The sequence below is a fragment of the Eumetopias jubatus genome, unplaced genomic scaffold (genome assembly GCF_037043125.1).
Source record: "Eumetopias jubatus isolate StellerSeaLion01/CBP00866 unplaced genomic scaffold, mEumJub1_p1.0 scaffold_12, whole genome shotgun sequence".
In the NCBI taxonomy this organism is placed as follows: Eukaryota; Metazoa; Chordata; class Mammalia; order Carnivora; family Otariidae; genus Eumetopias; species Eumetopias jubatus.
The window spans coordinates 41794654-41811081 of record NW_028274818.1 but is presented as its reverse complement, the minus strand read 5'-3'; the positions used below and the strand labels follow the sequence as shown (position 1 = coordinate 41811081).

General features: G+C 45.3%; 1 protein-coding gene across 1 annotated transcript; it reads right to left on the bottom strand.

Annotated features, from left to right (window-relative positions):
- Positions 1-450: 450 nt before the first annotated feature.
- On the bottom strand, positions 451-5460 carry LOC114222845 (major histocompatibility complex class I-related protein 1). Its single transcript, XM_088017040.1, is given in 4 exon segments — positions 451-608; positions 2980-2984; positions 4331-4601; positions 5249-5460. Coding segments are annotated over 4 exon segments (606 nt in total). The 5' UTR covers positions 5421-5460.
- Positions 5461-16428: the final 10968 nt, after the last annotated feature.

The following is a 16428-nucleotide window of genomic DNA, read 5'->3' as shown; positions in this document are numbered from 1 at the left end:
GAGGAGGCAGTTCTCAAAGTGTGATCTGAATGCCCCAGGGGCCTCAAGACCCTTTCAGGGCGTCCATGAGGTCTAAATCATGATTTCCCTGTTTCGTTTCATCTCCATCTCTCACATGTGCCCAGTGGAGTTTTCTGGAGGCTACATGACACACGATGACATCATCTCTCTGACGGTCAATAGATATGAGCTTGTGTTTTCTTGTACTTAAACATCTTTTTAATGTTTAATTTATAATACAGTAAATAGCAATAGATATAACCCACAGAAACAAAAGCTCTTTGGCGTCCTCAATAATTAAGAATAAAGGAGCTCTAAGGCCAAAGAGCGAGAGAACCACTGATTGAAAAAAGCACACAGTGTTTCCTGCTCTGCCCTTTCCCTCCCTCTCGCTCCCCAGACAGCCACAACCTATCCTTATCTTGGGGGACTTGAAGAACCACGCAGAGGCTACGGTCTGCTTGGGTAGGAGTAGAGGTCGCCGATCTGAGGATCCAGCTCAACTGGTACCCATGTCCGATTGATTCCATCCCCATTGGGAAGAATGTCTCCATAAACTATTCCTTGGAAAATTTCTTCCCCATTTTTCAACCAGATCATGCAAATTTCTGCCCCCCCCGCCCCCCCGCCCCATGCCATGAACTCTGCAGAAAGGAGTTGTAATCCTTGGAAAAGTTGTGATTTACTCTGACTGGTGGGGGCTCTAGGAAGAAGAAATAACGTTCAGTGCAAGTATCGTAGGTACAGAGCATACAATACTAGAACTTGGCAACTGGGTCTCCCAATTTATTTTCTTTATTGCAGGAAACATCTAAAACCAAGAATGACCCAGAGCCCAGGTCTGTCAACAACAAACGTATTTATTGTGTACCTCCTACCAGGGCAGCATGCTGGGGAAGGACGAACGTGGAGTTGAGCCATGTTCGGTCCTCCAAGCGGGGGAAAAGCCACATAGTTTTGAGTGTTTGGAAAGTGTGTCAGGATCATTTACTGTTAACCTTTGAAATACTCTTATGAGTCACAGAAAAGGAAAACTGAGTTACAACGTGTGTGACTGTGATGAGTAATTCAGCAAAAGCCTGGAGATTAGAACTCAGGCTTCCTTACTCTCAATACCGTGCTAGCGCAAAGAGATATCACAGCCAATGCGGCTCTGCTTTGGCTCTGAGCTGCCTGGTGTCCTTGGGCTGGCGCTTTCTCCCTCTCCCTCTGCGGCCACTCTGCCTACTTGTGCTCTCTCTCTCTGTATCAAATAAATAAAAATAAAATCTTAAAAAAAAAAAGTCATGCCAGTGATACCCTCATGAATGGGCTTAGTGCTTTATAGAAGAGGCTCTGAGAGATCCCTGGCCCAATTCTATCACGTGAGGATGCCATCAGAAGCCCACAGTCTGCAACTGAGAACAGGGCCCCCATCCGACCACACTGACACCCTCATCTCAGACTTGCAGTCTCCAGATCTGTGAGAAATACATTTCTATTGTTTGTAAGTTTCCCCAGCCTATGGTGTTTGGTTATACAGCCAAATGGACTAAAACAGGGACTGTCATCAGAAACAAACATATGTAATCAATAGATCATGTTGTGGTTATGCCCTCGAAGGAATTCCAAAAATTCATATCGCGAAGGGGCTCCAGTAGTGACAACAATAAACTGTCTATTTGGGGGCCTTGCTTCCTCTGGACTCTTCTACTAATTTTCCAGATGGTGCTGTTCTTAATATTCCCTCTGAATTGGGTCCCATCCAGATGTGAGCCATACAGAGCCTGACGGCATCTTAGAAGGGCTGCCTCCTGCTCGTCTGGAGGCCCCACCTTTTCACACACACACCACCCCCCCCCCGCCACCTTGCTATCTGGCCGTCAGATACAGGGAAGAGCTTTACCTCAACAACACCTTCCTTCTATTTTTCCTGAGGCATGAAATTTCGCAGGAAAAAAAGGCTTCCCAACATGAAAAATAAAATATGAATGCCACAAGGAGAGATACTGCTTTTTGACAGTGCTCGGAAGAAATCGTTCCCAGATACTTTTCTAAGAATGGATTTTGACCAAAGAGTTGAGAGCCTATTATGACACTCATGGTCCTAATGGGAGGGGGAGCAGATACACTGAAGCCATTCTTTCCATACTCTTCCCGTACAACCCGGGAGTCCAGGTTCTCCCCTTTCCTTCCAAAGAGCTCCTCGCCCCAGAGAGAACCAACAGCATTAGTATTAACCCTCAAATCCCAACTGATAGCAATTCTGTTCCAGTTTTCCTACTGTCTCTCCAGTTTCCCTCCCTTCCCTGAGAGCAGGAGGCCAGGCAACGAAGGGTTCTCTTTGTTTGCAGTCCAAGGCCATGCCACTCATCAAGATCTGGGAGTGGAGACTCCTAGGGCGCCACTTCATACCTAGCTTTGGCCTACAATGTCTCAGTGACTGAGGGTCTAGTACAACCCCAAACTGGCCACAGATTTCAGCCAGATCCCAAGCTGTCAGAACTTCTTCAGCCTGGCAACAATAATGAGATATAACGTGTAAGCAGAGAACTATCTGTACTAAGTGCTTTCATGCACATTTTTCACACCAATGTCTGGGATGTAGGCATTATCACAACTGTTTCTTTTACTCAAGATTACTGCTTTGCCGCCTTCGCATCTATGAGCTCCACTTTTTTCTGATAAGAGGAACCCCTGCTCCTGACAAACACATAACATACATTGGAAAATCAGTTCTCCTGACTCCAAGGTGTGCTTCTGTTGAGAAGTACCAATCTTAATCCTGGAACTCAAGCACAGCCCGTCGTGCACTGGTTACTCTCTCATTGCTAGCCCCCAGACCCAGCTTCTCCTCTGTATTGTGCCCTGGAAGGTTGTGCTCCTCAGACTGCCCCTCCAGGGCTCCCTGGCCTGGCCGGGTCTGGCCGCTTGCTAGGAGGAACATCCTCAGCAAACCTCAGAGAGCCGGAGGAGAGAAAGGTTGGGGTTCTCAGGGACCTGTTCTCCAAGCATCTCACTGCAGTCTGCCAGTGGCTGTATTTCTCCAGAGGTGCAGGACTTGCTAGAAGGCGCTTCTTCAAGGGCCCCTGCCTTCACCTGCCCCTTCAGATTTGGGGATGTAACAGCTTCCCTCTGCTGCACACCTCTGGGTACCTGACTTTGGGTTTCCTCAATCCTGATGGTCCCTCTGTGCATAATCCTGTGATTGAATTCTCCTCGGCTAAATCACATTGAGTACGTCACTTACTTCTTACCAGGACTCTGTTACCCACAGCCGATCTTAGACACTCTTCCGGATGGTCACAGCAATGAGTCGGAGGGGTGGCCTGTGATGCAGTTCAGACCAACCACAGTTCTCCTGTGGGGGGGGGGGAAAGGTTTTGTAACCAGAGCGGGGAGAGGGAAGCCCATTCTTCTGGAATGGTGAAGGGCTGAAAGTATCTCTGAGCTTTATGCTGGCGGCCACATCCCCTCCTCATTTGAATCTTGGTTTAAATTCCTTGGGTCCTCACACGGTCCTGATTCCTGCCTTCCAAATAGCTTCCCTCTTTGTGTCTAAGCCAGTCTGAGTAGGTTTCTGTTACCCGCAACCATTGCAATTCAGATGGCTAAGTCAGCCAATGAGTGGGAGGGTTGAAGTTCCAACTCTAGTCATCTGCCTCCAAAGCCGATACCCTTAGACAGAGAGTCTACATTCGTAACTGTGACCCAGATGTCTTCCCAAGGCCCACCACAGCTCTGGAAAGTCCCACCATTAAAGATAACTCCAGTGGGAAAAGGCGCATTGTGTCCAGGAGTTACCCATAGCATGTTATAGACATAAATGCATTTTAAATAATAAGAATTTTTTTTAAATAATAAGATTATAAGTGAAAAGTCTGCATTAAATAAAAGTGGACTGATTGAGTCTCATCTTTGATGAGCTTTTTACTGAAAGAAATCTTAACATAAATCCTTTAGTAAAGCAAAGACTCTCCATTTGTCTTCTTCGTAAGACCAGATTTTCACTCATACTGGTCTTGTGTGAGCCCCTGGTAAATGAGGATTGCTCCACCTCCCAAAGTACTTCCCAGCTTCTCATTGACAGGAGATGGAAGGATTGGTCTCAATGGATACCCCAAAAAAGAGGTGTCCCTGAAGGTACTCCACCATCAAGACAGGTGGAATTGCTGAATCCTGTCCAGATGCTGATAAAAAATAACTAAGGGAAGTTTTCACAGGGAGTTACAGATCACCACAGTGCAACTCACAAGATGGGTTTCAGAATAGGGTGACTATAACCTAGATTAGAGGAAGTTCTATATAAAACCAAGGGCTCTGGGGACCTGGTGTTCTCCCTTCTCTTTACCTGTCCTTGTAAGTATCTTCCCCATACTCCGGGAACCTCTTTAATGAGGTAATATGTTCTCCTTCCAGCTAGTTCTTTTGATATTATAACTCATGCCAGTTGGCCTCCCATGCCCACTTGGTGATGTGAGCCATATTATCTGTAGCCATCCAGAAAATGATATCTTTATTTAAGATAATGAAATCTTGTCCATCATAGGCATGCTGGACAAATGTGGTGCTTCTGTCCTCCAGCAACTCCTAGCCAGTCATCCTCTGGGAAGTGTGAAACCCTGGCTTACACATGTGGTTCAGGAAGGGGATTAGACAGAGACATAAAGGTGGGCATCCGGTGGATGACTGGGGGTATGGCTGGAAGCATCCTCTGCCCCCGAATACATCATCCCACAGGCATGCCTCCAGGAGGTTCCTGTGACATAACCCACCTAGCAACAGACATTTGCACGCCATAGGAACATGATAATTTTTGCCTTGGGGAATTATCCGATAATAGGAACGATCAATTATAAATTTTATGATGCAATAAAGGAGAGGAAGATATGCAAGAGCCAGAAATATCCTGGGAAAGTTAATGTAGTAAGCCATTGTGCATAATCAAGTGTCTCACTAAGCCCGGCCACCAGGAAATGAGACACAGAATGGCCAAATTTAGAATGAGAAAGGAGAAGATACAGGTTAGAAGCCTGAATGGGGATGGCATCAGGATATGGGGGGCAAAGGACAAAGGGCTCCCGAGGAAGAGAGGATTTGGAAGATGCTTCGGGCAGCTGGCAGACACTGAACACGATCGACCAGATTGTCCAGGCTTTGCCAAAATAGTGTAACTCAGCAACTGCTCATGTTCACTGTCAGCCCAAGGACCTCTCTGCAGGAATGGGGGCTGGTGAGGGCAAGCATTCACTTCTGTTGCCTTCACCACCTGAGTGATCGCGATGACTACAGATGCTCCAGCTCCAGCCCCTCGGCAGCTGAGTGTACCTCTCCCAGTGACCAGGCAAGGGGTTCTCCACCATCCATGGAGCCCACGGCTCCTCCTGCAAAGAGACACTAATATGTAATGATGGGATGAGAAAGAGATTCAGTGATCCCATGGCTGGGATCTGAAATGCCCAGGCGAAAATATGTCAGTGAGCTAGTCCCTGGAAGGGAGGCAAAGAGGGAAGATATTTAGAGTCACGGACAATTGCAACCCACATCAGTGTTCTGTGTTTGGCTGCATTCCTCCAGGGACGTAGCTGCTGCTTCATTTTACATAATCACAGAACCCCAGGACCTGGAGCCTGGAAAGGACCTAAGAGCTTCAGCCCAAGACCTGGAGCCTTTTTGTCCTGGTTTGGAAACCTCAGGATAAAATTTTACAGGTAATCTCAATTTGTAAGTGAAGTAGAGAGCCCTGCTCTGGACTTGGGGTGGCAATGTGCCCAGGACCACCCCTAGGGTGCTGTCAGAGGGCTTGATAACCCTGATAACCCATGCCCTTGTTTTGTGAATGAAGGTTCTACGTGGGTAAATGAGGGCTCCTACCCGACCCTGTGTAGGTACACACACACACACACACACACACACACACACACACACACACACAGCTCAGATCAGTCAGAGAACCCACTTAAGGACACAGGCCTCCTAAGAAAAAGTGTTTTAAAAGCACTGTGCTTTTCCTTGCTCCATAGGGAAGGCTGTGGGTGAGTGGAGCCATCTACCGTGTGGGGTCACGTCCATGTCCAGGGACTTCTCTTGCCTAAGGACCATACTAGACACCACCTCTCCACAGTGTTTCCAGATCGCCCAGCCAAATGCTCTTGTCCCTTTGGGAACTCCCCTAGCACTCAGATCTTTTTTTCCTATGTGGCCCTTGCCACAGCAGGGAACCTTGGACTGTGTCAGGCTCCCATCCCCCAGGCTGACTACTACTTAATGATGTTGACTCCTTCCCCTTTATTTACAAATATATATTTAAGAAAAAATATCAAATTAAAAAAAATCATTCACAAAATGGTTGGGTTGGTTTTGGTACATGCGAGTCTGTCTAGTCTTTCCTTTTTTCTAAAACTGTTTCTGAAAGCATTCATTACATGGAGACTGTCTTTGAGAACGGGCCACCGCAAGGCCAGGCTACCCATTACCTTAACCTCGGAGGAAGACAGGAGTCTCTGAGACTGAACCAGGTACAGCCAGGGCCCCTTCCGCCTGATTGTGCCAGGTTCTATAAAAGCAGAACTGTCCTCTCCTTTCTCCCTGCTCCTCTAGCTGGGATGGGGGCAGCTTGGCTGGGTTCAGAGTAGGCACCCAGCCCTGTGGGCCCCTCCACATGGAATGGGGTCCTGCGTATCAGCTGCAGTGCTGAACAAGATGGAGGAGTCTGGTCTTCCCCAGGCCTGGCAGAACGTAAGGCTTCAAGGCCCCCTTTCATTGCTTTCAGCTTTTTCTTCCCCTTTTTCCTTCCTAGGGGGTTGAGGGGATAAGGGTTGGGATGAGGAAGCAACCCAGTGGAAGGCTGTCAGGTTGGGCATAAGAGTCTGTCATCATGGAAGTGTTGGTTCTTCTATAACTAAGAGCCAGAGATTGAAGCAGCGGTACAAATACTACCCCCAAATCAGTAGTTATCATATTCTGCCTTCTATTCTCTTTATCTTTGTTTACCTCCTACTCCAGTCTCAATCCTAAGGCACTTGAAGACTGGGACTTTGTGTCTTTCCTTTGTGGTTCCTGCCAAGGCCTGCCGCAGGGAGCTTGGCACATGGTAGGAGCTTCGTAAATATTTGTGAATTAAGTTGTTGGCAAAGCTTTTGATTTCTCTGCTTTGAAAGATGCTGAAATGAATATGAATCTATTTAACCTGGAATGTGTACTTTTCAAAATACTTTTCAGAAAGTGCAGGTTGGCGAATGGGGAGCAGAGCTGAAATCTCATTTACACCTAGTCTGGAATCTGCAAAAGGTGTATATGCTTGAATCTGCAACCAATTTTGAAACTCTTCCATTCCTCCACAGCTGGAAAGGTTTTGTGGCGACTCTGCAGATACCCAACTGTTCAGAGAGGGAGGCAGAAGGAAGAACAAGTCATGAACATTAGTTCTCACACCTTCTTAGTATCCATCTGTGTATTCAACAAACATACGAGTGCTTCCTCCGTGCTAGGCACAGTTCTAGGCCCTGAGCACACAGCAAACAAAAAAGATAGAAATGTCTGCCCTTGTGGAGCCTATACCCTAGTAGATGGAAGGGAAGAAGACAGACAACACGAAATACATGAAATATACATCATGTCTTTTGGAAAGTACAATGGAGAAAAATAAAGTTGCAAAAAGGATGAAGCAATGAAGTTTAAAACAGCAATGCTTAAGAAAGGCCTCCCCAAGAAGGTGACTTTAGAGCAAGTGCCTGCTGGGAATGAGGGAGCCAGCCAGATATCTGGGGACACCAGTCCAGGCAGGGGGACTGTACAAAGACCTGGAGGAAAGGACGAACCTGGCATGGTTCAGGAGCAGCAAGAAGACCCGTGACTGGAGCTGAGGGAATGAGGGGGAAAGAAATAGGTAAGAATTGCTTCCACACTTATTCATAGGAATAAAACCTCACAGAAATAAAATTCCAGGCAAAGAATGGGAGAGGAGAAGGAGGAAGGGATTTAAAAAGAGACTGTGCTTCTGAGCGAAGCTGGATTGGTATAGAATTTCCCTTGGAATCTGGGTGGGGTTCTTCTTATGACATCTGGGGTCTACATGCCTAGGACATGTCAACAAGCAAAAAAAAAAAAAAAATCAAACCCCCAAAGTATTAACAACTTGGGGCATTACTGCTCAATGGGAGGATTTTGTCTTTGTCCCACATCATCTCCACACATATTATTTACAATTCCTATAATTTCACTTTCTTTTTTTTTATTTTTCTAAAAAGAGTTTATTTATTTATTTGTCAGAGAGAGAGAGAGAGAGCGTGAGCACCAGCAAGCACAAGCAAGGGAAACGGCAGGCAGAGGGAGAAGCAGGCTCCCCACGGAGCAGGGAGCCCGATGCGGGACTCGATCCCAGGACCCTGGGATCGTGACCTGAGCCAAAGGCAGGCGCTTAATGGACTGAGCCACCCAGGCGTCCCTAATGTCACTTTCTTACCAAAATATAACCTCATAAAAATCTGCATTGTCTGGAGTTTATAAGAGGGAAATAGAAACATGGTCTGTTGACAATACTGTCCAAGTACAGTGTAATGTCCTTTTTGCCAACCTCGATCTCAATCCAGTTCCTGATTTCAGAGCAGTTTGTCTGCACCAGCCAGCCCTGACTTCAAAGGCTGCTCTGCCCCTGAAGGCTGGCCTCCATCTGCCGGTCATCTGCTCGTCTCCCCTCGCCCAGCTGCAGCGTGGCTCTGCTCCAGGGGCATCATGGTCCCGTCCCCTTGGTTTGCCATGGGCCCACTTACCCATCTGCTGTGTCCACAAGCACAAGTCACGCTTGCTCCCGAGTTGGGTTTCCAAAATGCTACCCCAGCCGTGATGGGAAGTTGGCTGACAGATGTGAAGTCAGTAACTTAGAACAGAGAAGAGAGGGGAAGGTCCACGGTACCCTTTCTCTCTTGGTACATTAGTCCTTGGGATGCTTTCTATCCTATCAATATGTAGCTCCGATGATCAGATTTCTAGTATGATTATGCAGGTTGAATCATTTGAAGAAACCTATCTCTGACCATTTTTTATTTCATACAATTCAGTTTAAGCTTTTGATACTCTCTTCTTACTCCAGTAATTATGAAATTAGATTTTTCTCTCCCTTTTCATGAACAGATTATCAGCATCAACTCACTTAGGGAGTTGTTAGGGAGTCCTCACAAAGGACATTTGCTGCCCTGTCCCAGCAGCCTCTCACAAACATTGCTGAAAAGCCTGAACAACACAACCAAATAGCCCTTAGACCAGAGGCAGTGGTTACTGCACATTCTAAATTATGTCCCCTTTAACCTGTAGATGACCTGGTTGGGCCATTTTTACAAAAGGCTGTGAAAAATCACTGGATCATAAAATAATTGACCAAGGGTTTACAGATATTCATCCATGGGGCAATTTATATTTATTGGGTATCTGTGATGTACAAGGAGTTGTGAGACAATGTCAGGAACAGTAAAATAAATCAGATACCAGTTCTGTCGTCCAGGAAGTGATAGTATTATTGGAGAACGAAAGCATATAACATAAATACAATGCATAAATAAATACCCCTTTGAGGTAGGTCTTTTTTTTTTTTTTAAGATTTTATTTATTTATTTGAGAGAGAGAGAGAGAAACAGCATGAGAGGGGAGAAGGTCAGAGGGAGAAGCAGCCTCCCCGCTGAGCCGGGAGCCCGATGTGGGACTCGATCCCAAGACTCCAGGATCATGACCTGAGCCGAAGGCAGTTGCTTAACCAGCTGAGCCACCCAGGCGCCCGAGGTAGGTCTTATAATTCCCATCTCGCAGACAAAAGTAGGTGCAGAGAGGTTAAGAAAATTGCCTAACATCATCCCTAGAATCCATAAGTGGAGGAGCCAGGAATCACACTCTTGATCTCTCGAATGTGAAGTCTCTCCACCTTATGTGACCCAACTGGCCCTAATGTAGGGGCACTTCCCCAACCCAGATTCTGTTCCAGTCTTCTCCTCGCCCGGTTGTTCCTGCTCTCTCCCGCCCCCTTGTGTCACAATGACTCATTGTCCCTGATTTCCCAGTCCCTGGGGGCCCAGGCTCCAGATCTTCCAAGTGGCTGCGCATGCTGATTGGATAACCAGGTCATCACAATTCTGATTATTATACATTGGTTCTCCCAAATGGCCCAATGCCTTAATACAATCAAAATGATTATGATTTCTGGGAACTACTCTTTGGAATTTCAGGCATTGTGAGAATGAGGAGGGAAGGGGATGGTGATATTTTTAGTTATAAGGATCTTTGGACGCTTCTCAAACCATGCAGTCATGTGGATGCTTCTATCCCCAACAAGAACTGCTAGTCTCTCTCCTAACCACTCATCTAACTACAGGAACTTATACTGCTGTGTGTGCTGAATGCAACAATTTGAATTTTTTAGCTACTCTTTTGAGGCTACCTTTTTTGGAGGTTACCGAGGTCTTATTTCACACAAATTTTATTCTTTTTTTTTAAAGATTTTATTTATTTATTTGAGAGAGAGAGAGAGAGAGAGAGAGTGAGCACAAGCAGGGGAAGCGGCAGGCAGAGGGAGAGGGAGAAGCAGATTTTCCGCTAAGCAAGGAGCCCGATGTGGGACTCCATCCCACGACCCTGGGATCCTGACCTGAGCTGGAGGCAGACGCTTAACTGAGCCACCCAGGTGCCCCTATAAATTTTATTCTTTTCTGAATTTCCAGTAGACACAGTCCTAGCTGCTGGGGACACAGCAACGAACACATACATCAAAGTCCCTTTCTCTGAGCTAATTTCTATGAGGACGACAGGCAATAGTTAAATATATCTTAAACAAGATTAAGTGGTGACAAAGTGTGTGAAGAAAAGTAAAGCAGAGAAAGGAAACAGTGTGAAGAGAGCTGATCTTTTAGACAGAGGGACCAGGAAAGGCCTCTCTGAGCAGGTGTCATTTGAGAAGAAATTTGGATACGGGGTGGAAAGTGAGCCATGGAAGAGGAACCTTCCAGAGAGGACAGCAAGCACAAGTCTTCCGGGAGGGTGCACATTCCATGAGTTTGAGGAACAGGAAGGAGAACACAGTAGGGCCATGTAGAACTTTAGAGAATTAATGAATGAGCTCTGGTAGGTTTTTTTCTTAGTATTCTCTATATACAATGATAACCATATGTCTCATATTTCCCAGGAGAATTCTAATTTAGGAATTTTATTCTTTTTACATGATTCATTGAAGTTGTAAGAAAATGTGATTTGATATGCATACTCTTGAAAGGTTTTCCAGAATAAACATAAATTCGGACATCAGAAAGAATGTCCTTTGTCATCTGTCTCAATTTGGGTTTCACAAAACTAGTATATAAAGAACCACATGCCTCATCTTTACCTTAGGACTCCTCTGTCCTGTTCTTGGTAACCCCCTGGGTTAAGAGGATTGAAGTCAATGGGCTTTAAGAAAGAATAGGCAGAAATTCCAACTAGTCAGAAGAAAAAGCTACAAATGAGTTGAATTTCTCAGATTTAGATAGATTCAATGTCAACCAAGAAGAAGAGGGCCTTAGGGGAGTGGAATATTGTCTTAGAGAAATTTCGGTTGCACGTACCTTGGCAACAGCTCCATGGAAACAGACTGAAGTCGAATAAAGTCTATAGCAAAGGCCCACATTTTCTCACATTAACTCTTTGAACTCTAGGCCATTTCTAAGCAGATAATCTCCAAGTCTGCCTTTTAACACTAGCCTGGTTGGCAACTTAGGGGGCTTATCCGCCATCAGTCCTTGTCTGTGAAGGATTCAACCATTTGTGAAGCAGATTGATACAACCATAGAATTGTAATACCAAGAGACTGACCTTGGTTATTTCAAGATTAAACACACAAACCACACATGGCTGTGCAAGAGAGATCTCATATATGTCCCCCTCACACCAGGTCACAAGTTCACAGAGGCTGAAGTGAAGAACAAGATGAGTTTGTAAAGTGTGAAACATATATATATATATATTTTTTTTTCAGACAAATTCTACAACTACAGTAAGCCCCGGGTGCAATTTTGTAGTCATTATTGCTGCCCAGATTCTATATGGCTCATCATAGTTGGATAACTTCAGTTTCTTAGGGACACTACCTTTGAACAAAAATTCACTCAGGAAGCATTTATTCAGTACCTATTGGTCCCTAGGTAGTGCCTGGGAAATAAAGAAGAGGAAAGTGAGGAGATCTCTCCCTGCCTTTAAGGAAGAGTTTTGCAAACAGAAACCGTAGAACTGTGGACAGGCACCATAGGACTACAGAGGAAGAGCAGTCTATCGCAGGCTGTGGAGTCAATGAAAGCAATACACTGGAAGTGACATTGGAGTTATCTTGACATTTCCTGACCCCACTCTGGTATCTCCTCTCTGTATTTCCCCATCTAGAAGCCCCTACTCAGGGCCCTCATTAGACACAAATAACAAGCAGACCAAGTCTTTTTCATAACCCTGCCTCCCTTCTTTGTCAGCATCCCTCAGTGCTCAAGAATGCTCAGTCAGGGTTCTGGTAGGAAATAGCCTTCACTCTAGGTGAGTCACATGAAGAGACTCACCTAGGAAGGAAGGGACTCTTTGCAATGTATGGGCAAGGTTAAGGGAATAAATGAGGGATGATGGGGCATGCAGAAGTTAGTAATTATGGAAAGCCTGTGACTGCCCCTAGATTTGCAGAGATAAGAGTAGCAAATAGTGTTACTGAGGCTCAGCGGGACCTAGAACCATGAAGAAGGGACTATTCAGGGAAAACTATATAGCAGAGGGACACATCTACCACCAGAAGCATTGCAGAATGAGGGCAAGGAGGAAGAAGAAAATACTCCAACCTCTCTTTCCTCTCTGTTCTCTGATCTCTCTCCTCTCAGTGCCTCCCATGGGGGGAATCAACCAGATATCAGCCTGCAAGAGCAACTAGGTGATGCAGTCTGTGGCAGTCAGCTTCCCAGGGCACAAGACAGGACAGAGAAAGATTGGAGTGTGAGGAGTCAAAAGGAGAATAACCAGCACAAAGCGACCTTTCCTGTCCTTTATAGCTGACTGGTTTTATTTCAAATTCTACCAATGATCAACGTGCCAAATATCCACATCCGAAGGTGCTGGGACATTGTGGTAAAGCCTGGGACTTTGGGCTCTAGGACCTGGGTCTACTTTGGACTCTGTTCATTACGTGAGCTGAGTCAGCCTCCCTACTCAAGGCCTGCGTTTTTCCCATCTTGAAATGGGGATATTTTCTCAGCCTACCACAAAGGGTTAGTGAGACTATCGCATGAAAGGTTATGTGTAGGGTAGATATTACGGTCATATTACTGGAGAATTCTTTGACAATCAAATGTAGATGATATACAAGCTTTGAGCTTCTAGAAATATCATCTGTTTCCTCCTTCCTCCCTTCATCTTTCCATCATTTGTCTCTTATCTTCACCCCTAGTCTTTCCCATTTCTTACTTGAATGGTGGGACTTTTCTGGATTAAATTTTTGTAGAAACAGGAACTATGTCTGTCTTATTCACTGTCATATCTCCAAAAGTGCTTTGCATATAATAGCTCATCAACCAACACTTGAGGTATTAATACACAGATGATTTGCAAGAGCCCTTGACTGTCAAGTACATGAGTCACCACCTATGGTGGTGGCCCAGACTGAGTGAGTTCTAGACATTGCCTGCCAAACCACTCAGGAGTACCAGCCCTTGCTGGGTGAGCAGTTGCTTAAGACAGAGAAGCCTGGTGCTTCCAGCCGGTGGGCCTTCTCATGTATTTCGGACAACAGAAGGCATCTGCTTTTCCAATGACATGGATCCCGTAAAAAATAAAAAATTCCTCCTACTCAGTTGATATATCTTTATACACAGTAAACAAGTCCAGAACCATGGTTTTATCTTTCTGGGATCTTTTGTGACAGGTAGGGCTTATGCTGAGGAGAAAAAAAAAAAAAAACAGAAATAAACCTGAGCAGTGGATCTCCTCCTCTATTCAGTGCCCCTGAAACTCTGACCACATCCCCAACCCCTGCAATTCACTAAGCTAGTAGAGAAACAAAAGGAAAGAAAGGAGATGAGCAGAAAAGAAGGGTAGCAATGCTCAGAAGGAAAGTGAGGAAATTACCAAGACGGTACTTCCAGAATGGCTTCTACCCCTCAGAAGGTATAGATGACATCAAAAGTCTACAACAGCTCCATCAGCTCCTGCTTTTCAGTGACTCAACAACCTAGCAGTACCCAGGGCCCTCTCCTACAAAAACAGGGAGAGATACTTGGTGTCACCAGTTGCTAGGTAGAATAGAGAGACAAAATGGCAGTGCTGACTGCCTTCCAAGGTGACTTTTAACCCTTTATTGGTCTCACACACTGCTTCCTCCTTTTAGTGTGCCTGTCTTGACCCCAATCCCAACTTTTAATTATTTATGGAGCATGGCTATGTGCAAGGCACAGAAAGACTAACGATACCTGGTCCCTTAAGAAGCTCAAAAGAAAAGGACCCTTTGGTTCTTCACTGGAACTTAGATTTCACCCAGCGTCAATGTAAAAGATTCACACAAAGCTCCCAGGACTTGGAACTCCCTCCTCTGGCTTCCTATAATCTGGACCCCCTTTTGTCTGATACAGTATGTATCACTGACTGTCCGGTTATTTTTAGCTTAGGTCTACCTTCCTTGCTGCGCTAGCACCCATCACAATAAGCTCAAAATGCTTGTTGAATAAAGGAGGGCAAGAAAAAGTCCTAAAAGAAGATCTGGAGGGGCAGCCACTTGGCTTGCTTGATTAGAAATCCCCAGGATCAAGCTGTGACTACACCATTGTCATCAGGAGAGCATGCCACGTTGGGAAACAGCAGCTTGAGCTTGTCCAGGGAGCTGGGGGACCGGCCCAGATGGGAAAGAGGAAGTAGACGTGAGTGGGAGAGATGAATGGAGGCAGGGCCATGAGGCAGGCTGGCTTGCGCTGGGGTTCAGGGATCTGGGTCTTCATCCCAGCTGCTTGGCCTTGGGCAGAATCCCAGATTGCACCAAGGCTCAGTCTCTTCAGCTTTTAAAAGTAAATCCTGGCATATATTGCACAAGGTTGTTGAGGTATCAGATGAGGCTTTGTTTATGATGCACCTGGTAGGCAGCAAAACTGTAAACATTTGGTTTCCTTCTGTGGTAGGCTGAATAATGTCTCCATCACCCTAAAGATATCCACATCCGAATCTCCAGAACCTGTGAAAATGTTACCTTACATGGGATTCAGCAGATAGGATTAAGTTAAGAATCTTGAGATAGGAGATTATCCTGGATTATCTGGTGGGCCCAATGTAACCACAAGGGTCCTTATAAAAGGAAGGCAAAGGGGTCAGAATCAGAGAAGATGTGACAATGGAAGCAAGGTCAAAGGGATGCCATTGTTGAAAGGGGACCTAAGCCAAGGAAAGCAGACAGCCTCTAGAACTGGAAAGAGAAGGAACAGATTCTCCCCTAAGACCCCAAGAAGAAATGCAACCCTCCCAACACTTTGATTTTAGCTCCTGAGACCGACTTTCAAACTTCTGACCTCCAGAACTGTAAAATAATACATTTGTGTTGTTTTAGGTCACTAAGGTTATGGTCATTTTTACAGCAGCAATAGGAAACTATTTGTCTTTCATTTCTCCAAAGAAAAAAGAAGCCAGGTAATGAAATTGATATTTGGTAACCTCTCAGCCCCTCCTAGCACTTTCTCTTCTCAGATCTTTGTATTTCTTTCTTCCTTTCCTTCTTCCTTCTCTCCTTTGTTCTTCCCTCTCTTCTTCATTTAACAGTACATTTTAAAAAGTGGGATCGTTTCACTAGTCCTTAAATTCTTAAATAAATAGATTTGATGATAATCAAGATCCTAAAGGACAAGTGAAACCTGCCCCACCCACTAAGCTGGGAATCACTGGGGTAGGGAAGAGTCCTGTGAATTCTCCTTGGGAAGAACAAGCCCTCCCTCTGAGCAATTGCCTATCCTTAAATCTCAGGCTGCACTTTTCAGTGTCCCGTGCTCATCTGGTTTACTATGGATCCCTTTAATTGTGTTTTGGCTCCCTGTGTGTGTGTGTGTGTGTGTGTGTGTGTGAGTGCACGCATGTGTCTTGGCTTTTAATACCTATGTATCATAAAGTCCATCTGAAGAATCTGACCCAATGGGACGGGTCATCCTCAAAAACCAAAAGACAAATTATCAAGTTAGCAGGAGGGTCTTGTTTGTTAAATAATGCTATTTTCCATACAATTTAATTTATCACAGTCAGTAAACAGTTTCCTCTTGGCTACTTTTAAAAATTCAATAGGTGTGCATGTGCTCCAGCAGGTGTGCCTGTGGGTGAGTGCATGGGTGTGGGTGTGAAGTCCAATCTGAGCCATTTTCTGTGCTTAGGTAAAATCCACTTGCTAATTTTTGGAGAAGGCTAGCCCTTGTGCAAATGCGCAGTAGAATACTGTAGCAA